The sequence below is a fragment of the Chanos chanos genome, chromosome 2 (assembly GCF_902362185.1).
Source record: "Chanos chanos chromosome 2, fChaCha1.1, whole genome shotgun sequence".
Classification (NCBI taxonomy): Eukaryota; Metazoa; Chordata; class Actinopteri; order Gonorynchiformes; family Chanidae; genus Chanos; species Chanos chanos.
Window position 1 is genome coordinate 32,533,650 of NC_044496.1, and position 15,414 is coordinate 32,549,063.

General features: G+C 41.7%; 1 protein-coding gene across 1 annotated transcript in view; it reads left to right on the forward strand.

Annotated features, from left to right (window-relative positions):
* plch1 (phospholipase C, eta 1) overlaps nucleotides 1–15,414 on the forward strand; it is a 77,404-nt gene that overhangs the window by 50,582 nt on the left and 11,408 nt on the right. Inside the window, 7 exon segments of the mRNA XM_030765249.1 lie at nucleotides 5,654–5,761; nucleotides 9,543–9,704; nucleotides 10,432–10,497; nucleotides 10,896–10,987; nucleotides 12,492–12,592; nucleotides 12,856–13,035; nucleotides 14,173–14,280. Coding sequence (XP_030621109.1) covers nucleotides 5,654–5,761; nucleotides 9,543–9,704; nucleotides 10,432–10,497; nucleotides 10,896–10,987; nucleotides 12,492–12,592; nucleotides 12,856–13,035; nucleotides 14,173–14,280 — 817 coding nt within the window.

Consider the following 15,414-nt stretch of genomic DNA (forward strand, 5'->3'; position numbering starts at 1 on the left):
CTGTTCTGGCTTTCCTTCGTTGGCTCTCAATTCATGCAAGGGGAGATTTTAAGGTCCTCTTATTAACATTTAAAATTTTACATGGGCTTGCGCCGGCCTACCCATTTAACTTAATTACACCCTATAACCTCCCTCGTACCCTGTGCTGTCAAGATTCTGGACTGTTAGTCGTTCCAAGAGTTAAAAACAAGTCCGTCAGCAACCAAGCCTTTTCCTCCTGCTCGCCCTTCCTCTGGAATGGTTTACCTATAGAAATTCTCTCCATACCTTTAAAACCAGACCAAAGACTTATCTATTTTCTCTAACTTATGGATAATATAATTTTGATTTGAATTTGTTATAGACATGTAGAGCCCTTTGAGACTATAAATAGCGAGACTGGGCTCTAAATAAATTTGTACTATTATTATTTTATTATTATTATTACTAGTGCAGTCCTGAGCAGTGGAGAGCTGCAGAGTTATTTGCCCAAAATCAACATGCCTTTACATCATGAGAGTTCAGTATACAGATGTACAGGGTATGAGGTTTGGCAAAAAAAAAAAAAGATTGTGGAGACTTGTGTCTGGACGTTAGCCAGGAGGACAGCCAGGAGTAATCTGGACTCATAGGACAAGCCAAGATATACATCCATAATGAAGCCAACGATCCACATGCATGCACACGCGAGGAGGTGTGGGTATGTATTTATGGACCAAGACACAAAACATTAGACGTTAGAGAGGGGGGCAAAACGGATCTGTCTGCCATGTGTCTGCCATGCTCTCACATAAAATATCTTTAATATTTGCAAATCTGTGGACTTTTCTCTAAATACGAACTATACGGGATTGCTTGTTCATTGCTGACATTGACGATGTGTAACATGTCACAACGATCAGTCCTCTGGACCTGAAATGAGTAGAGGCACGTTTGGAAGATTAGCAGAGAGAATCCAGTGAATGCTGCGTCTACTTCAAGATTAAAAGTCCTTGAATCTTTGTGAGGAAACTACTGTGATCCTACAGTGTTGAACACCATCTAAGATACATTTTAAAGATATTATCCTCTGGCTTTTTGTAAGACTTTAACATCGTAAATGGATTACATCCTTTTCAAAAAAGAGTAGTCTCTCGTGCTCAGGGAAGGTAAACAAGCTCTAATGAGAGCAGGAGTGAGGCTGTGAACTGAAATAAGTCAGACGAAACTGTCCAACACATTCGCTCTGGAGCGTAAGATCCTTATGGAAGAGAGATCCTTATGGATCTCATTAAGAGAGCAGAACCTCATTTAGGAAATTTCTACAGATCACATAAGGTCAGTACACAACCTAAATGCATTCTGGCATATAAACCCTTTTAAAAAGCAAGCCAGGACTGAATCCCAGAGGAATATCAATGGGAAAGCTGCATGCTGAATTTCAGTTTGAACTGCCTGTATGTGGAGGAGAAGCATAAGAATTGTGATGACATGTAACAAGAGAGAGAGAGAGAGGAGATCAGGCTATCTCTCATCTCTCTCTCACTCATTATCTAAGCCGCTTATCCTGATTAGGGTTGCGGGGGGCGCTGGAGCCTATCCCAGCGCTCATAGGGCGAAAGGCGAGGAAACACCCTGGACACGTCACTAGTCCATCGCAGGGCAGACACACAGACAAACACACTCACACACACACACATTTTAGTAGGGCAATTTAGTGTCTCCAATTCACCTAACTGTGGGAGATAACCAGAGCTCCCAGAGGAAACCCACGCAGACACGGGGAGAACATGCAAACTCCACACAGAAAGGACCCTGGCAACCCGGCTGGGAACCGAACCCAAAACCTTCTTGCTGTGAGGCAACAGAGCTACCCACTGCGCCACCATGCCGCCCAGATGGGGCTATATGTGATGAAATAACACCAAACAATCCCGTGGATTCCAGTATTGTCCAATACAATTCAATATGAAAACTGATCCACATTTGAAAATGTTTTGTGATGGTTGAAGCATTGTGGCTGGACAGCTTTGGCTGAAACAGGTGAGAGTCATTATGTGGCAGAGTGCAATCTAGCTACACAAGACACTAGTGTTTAATGTGCTAGGAACACCACAGTGTTTAACATGTTAGGATCACCACAGCGTTTAATTACAATTTGGTATTTAGCAGACACTTTTAGCCAAAACGACTTACAATAAATGCATCAGTCAGATTCTATTACCTCATAAACAGAGATCACAATAAGGCTGTGCGTTAATTTACCCTTCGTATTGTGCTCCTGGAATTCTTTGACAGTGAATGACAAACACAAATACAAGACAAGGTTAGTATTTTATATATATATATATATATATATATATATATAAAGAAAGGGAGGTTAGGCAGTGGGGTACAGGTGGGTCCTGAAGAGGTGGGTTTTCAGTTTCCTGCGGAAGATGGCAAGAGATTCCGCAGTCCTAACTGCATGAGGGAGGTTGTTCCACCACCGCGGAGCAATGGCGGAGAAGAGACATGGTTGGGAAGAACGGCTGCCGGGCTCCCGCAGTGAGGGGACTGTCAGTTGGCCAGAGGTTGTAGAGCGGAGGGTTCTAGCAGGGGTATAAGGAGTTATCAGGGACTGAAGGTATGATGGGGCGGAGCCTCTTGTGGCCTGGTAGGCCAGCACCAGTGTCTTGAACTGGATGCGGGCTGCTACTGGAAGCCAGTGGAGCACAGTGAGGAGCGGAGTGACATGAGAGTGCTTAGGGAGGTTGAATACCAGGCGTGCAGCGGCATTCTGAATGAGCTGGAGCGGCCTGATGGCGCAGGTCGGCAAGCCAGCCAGTAATACGTTGCAGTAGTACAGGCGGGAGATGACAAGCACCTGGACCAAGAGCTGGGTCACCTGTTGTGTGAGGAAGGGGCGGATTCTCCTGATGTTGTAGAGGGAGAATCTGCAGGATCGAGTGACTGCCGCGATGTAACTGGAGCAGGTCAGCTGATTGTCAAGGGTCATGCCAAGGTTTTTGGCTGCTCTGGTGGGGAACACCACATATCCCTTGATGGTGATTGCGGTGTCGATCGCTGGGTTGTTCTTAGCGGGAAAAAACAGAAGCTCTGTTTTCTCCAGGTTGAGTTTGAGATGGTTAGCGGACATCCAGGAGGCAATGTCAGCTAAGCAGGCTGCAATGCAAGGCAGAACCTGAGAGTCAGAGGGGGGGAAGGAGAAGAACTGCTGTGTGTCATCAGCGTAACAGTGGTAAGAAAGACCATGGGCAGAGAGAACTTGACCGAGTGATCTGGTGTAGAGAGAGAAGAGGAGTGGACCAAGTACAGAACCTTGTGGGACTCCAGTGTGGAAAGGGCAGGGGGAGGAGACCGATTCCCTCCAAGAGACCTGGTAAGAACGGTCGGACACATGGGACTTGAACCATGCGAATGTAGATCCCGCGAAGCCCAGCCCAGCAAGGGATGAGAGGAACACCATGCTGGTCACACAAGCTGCTCCACACTCAAGAATGAGGCTGATTTTACAGAAACTCAAGTCAATATGAATGAAAGTTAGAAATGAGAATGTCAGACTTTTCATCCTTGATGGTACAGGAGTTAGTGTGTGTGGCCATAATCTAGCTGGATGGTATAGACAGGGGCTGTAGCTCCCCTTGTTGGGCATTTGGAGGTAGGTGCTCCAGCAGGGGATTATGCAGGAGGTAGATCAGGCACAAAGCTTTGCCAGTATGATACAAACACAGTAAAACCTCCCAGTTCTCATTTTGTGAAGTTTAGCATTTTACGCACCTTGGCAACATATGATTTTTTTTTTTTTTATTTAGAAATGAGACACTGTTTTGATGGGGTAAGTGCAATCTGTATTCAAAACACACCAACTGTATACATCTAAAATATCTGAAAGTATTTCAAACTTTCAAGGTAACACCTTGTTTTGCTTACTATATTTTAATCACGGATTCAGTCTTGGTTTTATTAGACACTGATACACAGAATGGTTGTTCTGTTATCTTATTCTTCCTGTTAAGGAGATGACCAAAATCACAAACAAAAACTAGGGGATTCCACCATGACAATACAGAAGATCAGAAATGAACAGAAAAATAGAGGAGTGAGTAAACGAGAGGATAGCCGGTCGTCAGTACAGAGGGATGTTGGTGGCATGAGAAGAGACAGAGTTTGATGAACCAGTAACAACGGGGCACTGTGTAGAGTGGGTAAGGGCAGATGGCAAGGCCAGCACTCTGCTCTGCAGGACCTGAGGACAACAGAGCCAGTTCTGATCCATGTAAAGTCAGATTAGCTACCTGTCACTCAAATGAAAGCCCCGTAGTTTACACTGCACTACTTCTCAGGTTGACTGAGGCACAGCTTCTTTTTTTTTCCCCATTTTCCAAGTTTAGATGATGCCTCACACCAGGGACTCTCTGGAATTTGATCAACACACCTAAATGCAACTGGGACGAAGCCTGTTGAATTTGTCACTTTGGTTCATTAATGTCCATAATGTGAACAGTTTATATTTGAGGTTGATTTTGTTTTTCCAAAGATGATAGTAAGTATACGGAGAATGAAGAGACACGTTGGTCCCAGTGAGGTGCTCGGCTGATCACGAAATTATCGCTTATTGCAGACATTTGTCCATCATGGTGAAATGATTTGTGAATTAACCACTGTTCAGTGATATATTTTTTTGCCTCTTTTCTTTGCTTTAATATAATTTGTCTTCAAAATGTGCCCACATGTCCTGCATGGGCCACAAAATGTGCCCACATGTCCTGCATGGGCCACGATCCACACTTTGAGAATGGTGGTTTTAGCCTCTTTTGTTTGAGCATGCATCCCTACACATCTTACCTATACACTATACTAGCTCAATCTCCAATGTCACTGCACCTACAACACAACCACTGAATACTTTACTGTAGACATACACTTTAACCTTCATTTTTTCCCCATTTCCACTCACTCCTCTCTGTCACACACACACACACACACACACACACACACAGACTTTATGACATTGAGTGGTTATTCTAAACTGGCTCATCTCCCTGCTCTGTCCACTGGAGCTGTCAGGATGAGGGGTCAGTGCTGATATCTAACCCTAGTCCTGTTATTTCCCTTGTCACACCCAGAGGACAGGAGAGAGGGGGAGGCTTTGCTGTGGGGGAGAAGGTTTAATGATCCTGAAACTAATGATCCTTTTCGTTTCTGCAGGCAGGACAGAGAGAGGCGTTTTAAATGAAGATCATTGACTCGCCCTGGACATTGGCTATTGCCACTATGTGCTGTGATCCTGTAGTGTCTGCGTGTCCACCGTGTCTTCAGTAGTGAATGTCGCTTCTTCTCCACAATCTACTCATCTTAGTTAAACTGACCCATCCCACATTCTTTTAATCTCCCCTATTCAATCACATTTCACACCTGAATGGAAATAATTGTTTTGCTTTGCATGCATAGAATGAATATGTCCCACAAGGAAAAACGAAGAGCTAAAAAACTGAATCCCTTACGGAGGTGGAAGTCTTGTTTTGTTTCAAAAGCACAATCCTTCATTGCTTGGGTATGCCCTGTGAGGAACAAGAAAGCCATGTATGTGTGGGGCCACTGCTGTGTGTTGAAGGTTAAGGGTCTGCCTCTTCCTGCATCCACTCTTTATGCAACAAATTCCAAAATCTGAAATGTTTCTCGCATATTCCAGGGGAAACGGCTGTCTCCGTACCTGTCAGCAGACGTGGAGGAGGGGGAGGTGTCTGACGACGATAGCGCTGATGAGATTGAAGATGATTTCAAGCTGAAGAATAGCATTGTGAGTCATCCTAACTCTGAGAGCACATGCGCACACACACACACACGCAGTCACACACACACGCTCACACATTCACACACTCAGACATACTAACAGGTCTAAAAATGTGAAATTGAGAGGTCAGAGAAAAAAGGATTTTGTCAATATTAGCCTTTCTCTTGTTAACACACTTTTTTGATCTCTAATTCTTTTTCTCTTTCTGTATCACTCACGCCTCCCACATGCTGCATTAGTGTATCTCTTTTCACACCATCCCACCACACTTTCACTCTTTATCATCTCCTCTGCATGTTGGTCTTATTCTCTCTCTCTCTCTCCCTCTCTCTCTCTCTGTTCCAAGTCTTTAATTTTTGAGACACTGTATTGTTGCCTCAGTCCTGTAACTTTATTGTTCGGCACTGTTTGGCCAACCATCAGTAAGGGTCTGATTATAACAGAATTCATTATAATGCAATTCCTATCTCAAGAATAACTTGTTTTCATTGTAAAATGTTCAACAAAAGCAGTAAAATGCCCAGTTGATAATGCTCCGTAATCTCCCACAGTGATTCTGACTGAAGTGGTTTGAATGCTGGGGCACCAACATTTGCCGAGATACCCATCAGACTGATTTGTCCCTTGAAAAATACCATAATGGATATTAGAACACAGTAATCAACTAATGCACAATTCTATTACAGGGACCTCTACAGTACTTTTCAGAGAATGTACATGATTTGTGGAGGTTATTTAAACACACAGTGCTTCTGGTCAGAACTTTATAATTTGCTCTGTATGAGAGTTTCTCCTCTGAAGGTTTAAAATCAACTCTGTGTATTCTGCCCTCCAGGCAGTTGGTCTAATGTTTTAGTTGTTGAGTTTGTTTTAGGTCAAATGTGGTATTGCAGCAGTATGAACAGGAAACAGGAAGCGGACTACACGCTTCAGTTGTAAGGGAGATCTAAGCAGATCAACATAGCATCCTAACATCCCTTGTAAGTCCTCCATTTGCCCCATCGTAAGCATTGCCTGTGAGTAATCTTTTATTGTTTGTAAGGTTACCTTTCAGTGTTGACGAATCTTGATTGTCGATGCGACGTCTCTACGCTTATATTTGATTAAAGTTAGATACTGGCTGATAGGTGCCCGTACTATAAGACATGTTACGTTGTGCCCCTGTAGTATATAAATCACATTTACAATATTTTGAGCACAGTTCGTTCTGTTTGGCTTTATATGTAGTGCTTGACAAACATATGGCTATACATTTATTATCCGTATATAAGTAACTCGATGCACTGTTGTGTGAGGAAGGGGCTCGATGCACATTTCTATTGTTTCAGTTTTGCTCTCTTACTTTGTCAACATGTTCTACAAGAGTCCGCATTAAACTTGGAGCTAGAAAGCTACGTCCTGACTCTTGTGTTGCTTATTGAGGGAGTTTGGCTGGGTGTCTAATTTTGGTTACAAAACACCATTAGGAGGGCAGTACACTGTGAAATGAACCTGTACACAGTCTAACTTCTCCTATCAAGTTCTGTCAGTGAGACAGAGAGGACTGAAAACCCTGGCCACCTGCTCGGATGAGGAGACAGTAGTCTCATCAATTCCGGGAGATTCCACTAATTGCTATTTTATGTGGATGTTCAGCCAGGTTTGACAAAATACTACAGTTGTTTTGTTAAAACTAATTAATTTTTAACAACCCACTGAGGCCTTTCATGAGACACAGTTAAAGGTTTTATTTGGATCTCTTCTCTCTCATCTCATTTGATGCTTTCCTCTCTCGTGCCTAGAAATGGCAGAGTGGCAGCATGAGAGTTGTAGTCTCTTCTACAGTATGCTTTTATTTATCTGAGGTCAGGTCCTTCCAGTCAGACATAATTTTATGGGGTTTTTTTTCTATTTGAAAATGTAACTCACTTCTGTGAGCTGTGTTTTCATGAAACTCCATACAGTAATTTGCAGATCTGTAAAACCAGGTAAGGTTAAACAGGGCCATAGACATAAACTGGTGATTTAAAGGCCTGAACTGGGCCATGGATATAAACTGGTGGTTTAAAGGCCTGAACCATTGTAGTATGTGATAACCACTCCATAACACACCATAGGAGTCTTTCTCTAATTTGGGGTACATTTCACATCAACAAAAGTGGAAAAACAATGGGCCTCAGTCACCAATATCTTAAGTTTTTTTCTTAAATTTGTTCTTGAGAAAGGTCCTAAGAAAAAGTCCACCTCAGATTCATGACGTGTTCTTAAGCCACAGAATTGTTCGCATCTTTGCTCTTATAATGATGAATCCCATTGTTCTTGTAAATTGAAAGCACGTGCCAGTTCCAAATTGGTATGGGTAAATACCCTGCCAATCCCCATAAAGGGCATGAGACTGCAGCACTGTATGCATACATCTATGGAAGCCAGTTTCAGCCACAAAAAAAAAAAACCCTCCAACTTTTTTTCTTGCAATTCTGACTTTATTTCTCGTCATTCTGAGTTATTTTCTAACAACCAACAAGTAGCTTGTGCCACCAATTCTGCTCCTGTGTTAATGGTTCAATGCAATGCGCGTACAGTAGCAGACAGGAGTGAGGGCTACAATGGCTGTGTCTGCTCTGTCCAGGTATATTTAATATTTATCCATATGTAAAAGTTGAACTGATTGATTCTCACACACCTGCCTGTGTGGTTTCAGATAGGATAACACATAAGTAGTGTATGTAAAACTACTTCTCATTTAACAGTCTCCATCAGCTATAATATTCTCGTATTGCTTTTTTTGTTTGTCGTACAAAAGTCTGAATAAATATGCACTACATTCTGGAGTGTTACATGAAGTGTTAGTGTTTATTTATTTTAAAAGACCATGATGCTTTGTAAAATAATTATTAAAAATAATATAAATGATAAAGATTATTGTAGGCCTAATTGAAATCCTATAACATTATACAACTGTAGAATTGAAGTAAACTCTAGTCAATTACTTTGCACAAACATGTCAGCCCTCAAATGTGCGCAAGTATGCTCTTGAGTGTATGTAGATTCTTACCTAAAAACAAATCCCAAATAAGAAAGCATTGGTGAATGTCAGAAACTGCATAAGTAGGTTTTAAGAACGGATTTCTTCTTAAGAACAGTTGGTGAATGAGGCCCAGTGTTCCTTCTCAATAGAACAATCAGTGGTTCAAGTTAGTATGTTCCTCCCTCTCTCCCTCTCTCTCTCTCTCTCTCTCTCTCTTTCTTTCTTTCTTTCTTTCTTTCTTTCCTTCCAACCTCTCACTCTGAGTTGTTTTCCATACATGTTACTGACCAGTACAGGGCATTATCATTTGTTTCAGTGTCTCGCATCATTTGACCCTGTTTACTTCTGCAGTTCATTTCCCACTTCTTTCATTACCTAATTAAAGGTGTGATGTGTTTGTCTGTAGGATTGTCTTTGTTGAGCTCTGAACTCCTCAAGCAGCAGAACAGTTATTGTGTCAGACAGCTGATGTATGACTACTGACTCTTGCAATGTTTTTCTTTTCTGTACTGTGCAAGTTTCAAAATGTACACAACACATCATCTGGGCCAAGCTTCCATTATAAAAGCCTGATATATTAAGACACTGCTTTGAAATGCAATAAAACTCTGATTTGGCTGGTGACTGGTGAAATTTGGGAATGACCTTGTACCAAGAGAACCTGTCTAAGAGGTGTTGGTAAGTGTTGAGAGTGTGAGAATTATGTCTGTGCTTAGTTGCAGAAACGGTTTTAATGCACATGCTTAGTGTGAGAGATGACTCCTCTTCCTCTGTGTACAGAGTAATGGCACCAATCAGCACCAGGTGGAATCTTACATTAGGAAGAAACTGGACTTTCTGCTAAAGGAGTCTCAGATTGGAGACAAGGAGGACACGGACAGCTTCTCCATCCATGCACTGCTCCGTGCCACTCACGGAGGCCTGCAGAAAAACCTGCGCAAGGTACACCAAAGCTCTAGCCAATCCCACTCTTCATCCACCCGATTGCACTGGGCCTCTGTCCTGCTCTGCCTCCCTTAGACTGCGTCTGATCACACACAGCCACTGTGTCCAGTCACGGTCACTCTGGCACAGACTGTAGATGGTAGTACATAACAGAAATCACAGACTTTAGATTGTAGTACGTAAAGGAAATCACAGACTTCAGATGGTAGTGTGTGAAAGAAATCACAGACTTTAGATGGTAGTACGTGAAAGAGATCACAGACTGTAGACGGCAGTATATAACAGAAACCACAGACTGTAGATGGTAGTACATAACAGAAACCACAGACTGTAGATGGAAGTGCATAACAGAAATCAGCAGCTATAGCTGTGTTTTGTGGATATTTAATTTGTTCTGCCTCATTATCACTGGTCTTGACATTGTCCTGGTGGCTTTTTTGACTTTTACTATCTGAATCTGATATGTGGGTTCAGCACCGATCACCTTCTAGACACACACACATACACACACACCCTTCACTCCTGGGCTTGTCAAGTGAGTTTGAAAACTTGTTTACCAAAGGATCCAGTAGGAATTTTGTAAAAACCCAGTGTATACTTGCTTGAATGCTTGAAAAATTGTCACGTGTGTGGAGATTACTGTCCTCTGAAATGACTGGTCTCTGCATTTTTTTGGTGCTTAAACAACAGTTTGTGATATCCCTTGTTTCATTTTTCTTTCTAGAACTCCAAAGAGGGGGGTTTGAAGAAATCGCAGAGTCGTTCCTTCATAAGTAACCTGAAGCACAAGGTGAGAACATCTTTTAGAAATATAGCAAAAGACAGATGCAAACAGCAAGAGAGAAAGATGACCTAGAGATTAAACACGACTACCCCAGTCCAGGGAGACACCCAGTTAAATAAGTGACCTCCCCAAGCTGGACCAGTCCAGTTTAATAGGATGACAGCTTCTCATGAATTTTTGGGACAGATAAAGTGGAAGAGAGACCTGTTCAGAGGCTGTGATTCAAGCTTCCTGATGTCAGTTAAGTGTAGGGTTAATGATAAAGTTTTAAGTTTAAATATTGTTTGAGTTTGTATCGTGCTCAGCAGTGGTGAGCTCTAATATGAGTTAATGGCCTGAACACTAGCTATTTGCTGGGAGTCATTTTAAAGATAATAAAGATGTGTGTTCCCATCCATCCACAGCGACATTCCAGGTATAGGCTGAAGAGTGCAGACACAGATGAGGATGGGCTGCAGGAGGTGTCTGGAAAAGAGGCTGGGGGGCAGTTCAACAGGTGCTCTCCCTCTCTTCCGACCTGCAGTTGGCTATTTTCGCATCTCCTTCACTCTTTCAACTGAGCAACCTCTTCAGAAGATCACTTTTTGTGAAAAGTTGTACATTTTCTATCAGATGTGCAAAGTGCACAAAAAAAAATCATGCCTGCTCACTGTTATGGGTGGACAAAGTGGTTTTTAATGTTCTGTAAATGTATTAAATCTGTTTCATCATCGGCTTTGATATGTCAGTTTTTGGTGTGGGGTTGTGAAGTGATGCTGCGTGTTGCTAGTCTGATGACCTGGTGAAGTGATGAGCTGGTCTGAGCTGTCTGACGAATTGGGTCACAGCCCAAGGCCCAATCAGAGCAACCACTCTATCTGCATTCAGGATCTTAGGTTGGAATTAAGAGAGAGAGTGCTGTAGGGTAAAGGAGACAGTGGGAAAGTAATTCTGGCACAGAGAGAAGTGTGGGGAAACAGGAGGACATACACGAGAGAAAAAAACATGTAAGGACATGAAAAGAGAAGAATGGAAAAAGTCAGCCTGAGAGAGAGAGTTACAGGAATGATGAGACAAAAAGAGAGAGAGAGAGGGAGAGAGAGAAATGAAGTAAAGTGTTTGATGCTGGAGAGCAAGAGAATAAATGTCAGTCCACAAATGAGTAGTTCTCTATGAAAGCATGCGTGTGGTCCAGAGGGATGAAAGCTTTCAATGCAGATCCCATCACAGCATCCTCACTGCAGGACGAGGAAGCAAAGTCATGTAACACAAAGGCCATTAGTCTGTCATTAGTGTTTTCCTGCACTGAGTATTCTAAATGGCATTTGCCATTTATAATCCTAAACTCAACTGACAGATATTCATAAACACCATTTCATGTCTACTGTTGTCTCCTCTGCTCTCACTGTCATAGCCATACAAGAGATGTATGCTGACTGGCACTTTTTTGCAAAGTAAACATTTTTATGAGTTTTTCTTCATAAGATCAGGACATTTGCACCAGGAACTGCTTAAACCTGATGTGTTGTGTCCAAATATCTAATATGGTATATATCCAATATGTTATTGGAGATACCATCTCTGTTTCATTCTCTCTCTTGGTTTAGCTTGTCTGTGTCTCTCAGTCACAATCTGTCTCCCTGCTTCCTCCTCTTTGATGTGCTTCCCTGTTGTGTATAATCATTTCTCCACACACTCTGTCCTCTATTTTTGAGTATGTGTGAGTCTGTGCAGATGCATTTGTAAATGTTGAATGTTACACTTGAAGGTTATGCAGACAGACACTTACTGGTTATCTACTGAAATAGAGAGGCATTTCTAGTGAAATTTGTCTTTTCCTACCTAATGTGGTTTTTGCAACACTGCCACCATGTGTACAGAAATGTAATAATATAATGTACAAAAACTGGTGACAAGTGTGAAAATCTTGCACACATGCTCAGGTTTGTGCACAATACAATAGCCTTGCTAGAATGTTTGTGTGTGTCTAATACACTTTGTGTTTCTGCCTCTGGGTGAAGGGGTGCAGGGAAGCGGAGGAAAACAATGAAACTTAGCCGAGATCTGTCGGACCTTGTGGTCCTCACTAACTGTGTGGCATGTCAGGATGGGCTGGATGAGGGTAAGACAAGATTGTCTCCTCGTCACATCTGTCATCCTCTACATTTCCCTCTCCTCTTGCACACAATACTTCTTTCTCCTCACTTGTCTCAGTTTCTCCTGTTTTATTCTCTTTCACCCTCATTCTCTCCAGTCTTTTTGTCTCACATATACATTAGTCAGTGTGACCTGAACGTAGCATGTCCTCTTGGGATGAATGAGGCTTCTGTCTTCTCTCTTGGCTTTTGCTCCTCTACCAATCTCTCTATCTCTCTTTGGTCTCAGGTTCTCTGTGTAATGTACTATCCTTCAGTGAGACACGGGCTCAGCAGTTGGTACACAACCGGGCAGAGCATTTCTTGGTGTTTAACCAGCATCAGTTCTCGCGCGTTTACCCCTCAGCCTATCGCATTGACTCCAGCAACTTCAATCCACAGACATACTGGAACATGGGATGCCAGTTAGGTGAGTGCACCTACATATACATGTGTCCATAGCTACTCAACACACACACCCACACATACACACACACACATACACAAAAGCACCACTAATGTATGATAAAATTCTATTTTAGTATGCTGTGTGCACTACTACAATTACAAGTGAACATTATCTGTAGTAAAAATTCCTACACATGACATGCAAAGCCCTTTTCACTGCTCTTGTGTCCACATTCCAACTGTGATTATGCTCAGTTTAAAGAGAAATCCATTTGTGGGTTACAAGTTGTTTCTAATTTTTGGGCTTGTCCAGAGTACAGAGAGACACACTTGGGAGTTTTTGGATTAAAGTGTAATCTGTGTAATTGGTGCTTGGTTCTGGGATCAGCTGATCTGAGCTCATTTTGAGTTGATCTGATCGTCCTGAGGGCTGTCACCATGCTCTTAATACAACAGCTCCACTGAAACATTAGGCCGATTTGTGTGTGTGTGTGTGTGTGTGTGTGTGTGTGTGTGTGTGTGTGTATGTGTGTGTGGGTGGGGGGGGGGGTCAGCTTGTTCTTTACCACATAGTGCTGATAACACACACACTCTCTCTCACTCACTTTCTCACACGCACTCACTGATGTCCCAGTATGTGTGCACACATTCTCTCACATTTTGGTAAAAGACCAATGAATAGTCAGACAGAACATCACAGAGCAATATGAAATTTAAATGAGAGAAAGGAAGTAAAAAAAAATACAGATAACAGGATTGAGAGGGCAATGAAGTGAGGAAAGAGGATGAGACTGAGGGAGAGAAAGAGGGAAAGAGTATGCTGGATGTATGTGAGTTCTGAGAAAGAGACGGAGAGGGAAAATTAATCAAATCTTCTCAAACACCATAGTAAATGGTTCAGTATTCATGTGCTGTAAAACATCTAGGTCCTTTCACTTCTTGTTAGGTTTTATTTACTTGTTTATTTATTTATTTACTTGTTAGTTCATTTCATTATTTGAAAAATTGTTCTCATGCTCTGACTTTGCAAGAACAAGAAAAATCATTCTGTGATTCCCTCCTTATGGAGAACCAGCTTAAAAAGCTGAAAAAAATGAGTGAATATATTTGTTAATTTTCTTGACAATGTCTTGGCTGTTTTTCTCCTGATATGCTTCAGTGGCACTGAACTATCAGACAGAGGGAAGAATGATGCAGCTGAACAGGGCGAAGTTTATGCTGAATGGAGGCATTGGCTATGTTCTTAAACCTCCATCTATGTGTAAAGGTACAGAGATGTCTAATTACAACACACCAGCACGTTTCATCACTGAATTATCACCATCTGTGGGATTCACATGTCTGTGAGTCGGCCATTATGTTTCTTCAAATCAATTCATATCATTGTGGATGGCCACAAGATAAAAATGCCCATTCTGTTTGCAACATAGGACTTTAATTCCACTAACTAGTTGTTTCATTTACTACACATTACTGAAAAGGGATTGCTTTATGTACTGTAGTCGCCCCCACTGAGTAAGGTACGGGAGCTAGCGATACAAAAGCCTGTCGTGTCAGCTGGTTTACCACCGCAACCTGTAGTTTTTAGCTGTATGTGTTAATTTCCTCCATTGGAAAAAAAAACAAAAACAAAAAACCCTGGTCGAAAGTTGTTTCATTCACTACGTGATACTGAAAAGTGATAGCTATGTTCTGTAGTCGCCCCCACCGAGTCAGTGCAAGTTACTGTTGTGAAATAGTAATTTACGTTTCCCTAGCGAACTGCAGTAACGTTAACACATCAAGAATCGCAAACACTGCATCATTGGAATTTAAGACGATTCCCTTCAGCTGAAGGATATTTTCTATATATCTTTACTGTAAATAGTTATGTATTTCCAATACAAAACAAGATCTTTTGATTTATAAAACATTTTTTCAGTTTCTGATTGTTCAGTGTCCCACAAAGGGGTGGTGAGGTTTAGAACAGTTAACTAATACTTAGTTTAGTTAACAAGAAAAATAAAAGTGAGAGATGAAAAGCACAGTATGAGGATGTGGAATATATATTTCATAACTAATTGTATGCAAATATTAAATCAATTTGATGGTGTGAAGGCACAAAATTGTATTGCCAATAATATTAGGTTAGAAAATACAGCATTGCCCAATTTAACGTGACTACCATTATAAACCATGCTCACGTCCGGTCTACTCTTCAAATACAGATACAGAGACAAATAATTTGTTGACTGAACAGATACAGATAATGCTGTCTCAGTACACACTCTAGTATGTATATATGATGTAGGTTGTGTATAAACAGATCAACATATGTAGGCTGATCTAATTATAAACACACATTCTATATAAAGATATGTTACGATCACAGGAGAAGAAATACATCAAAATATAAATTGAA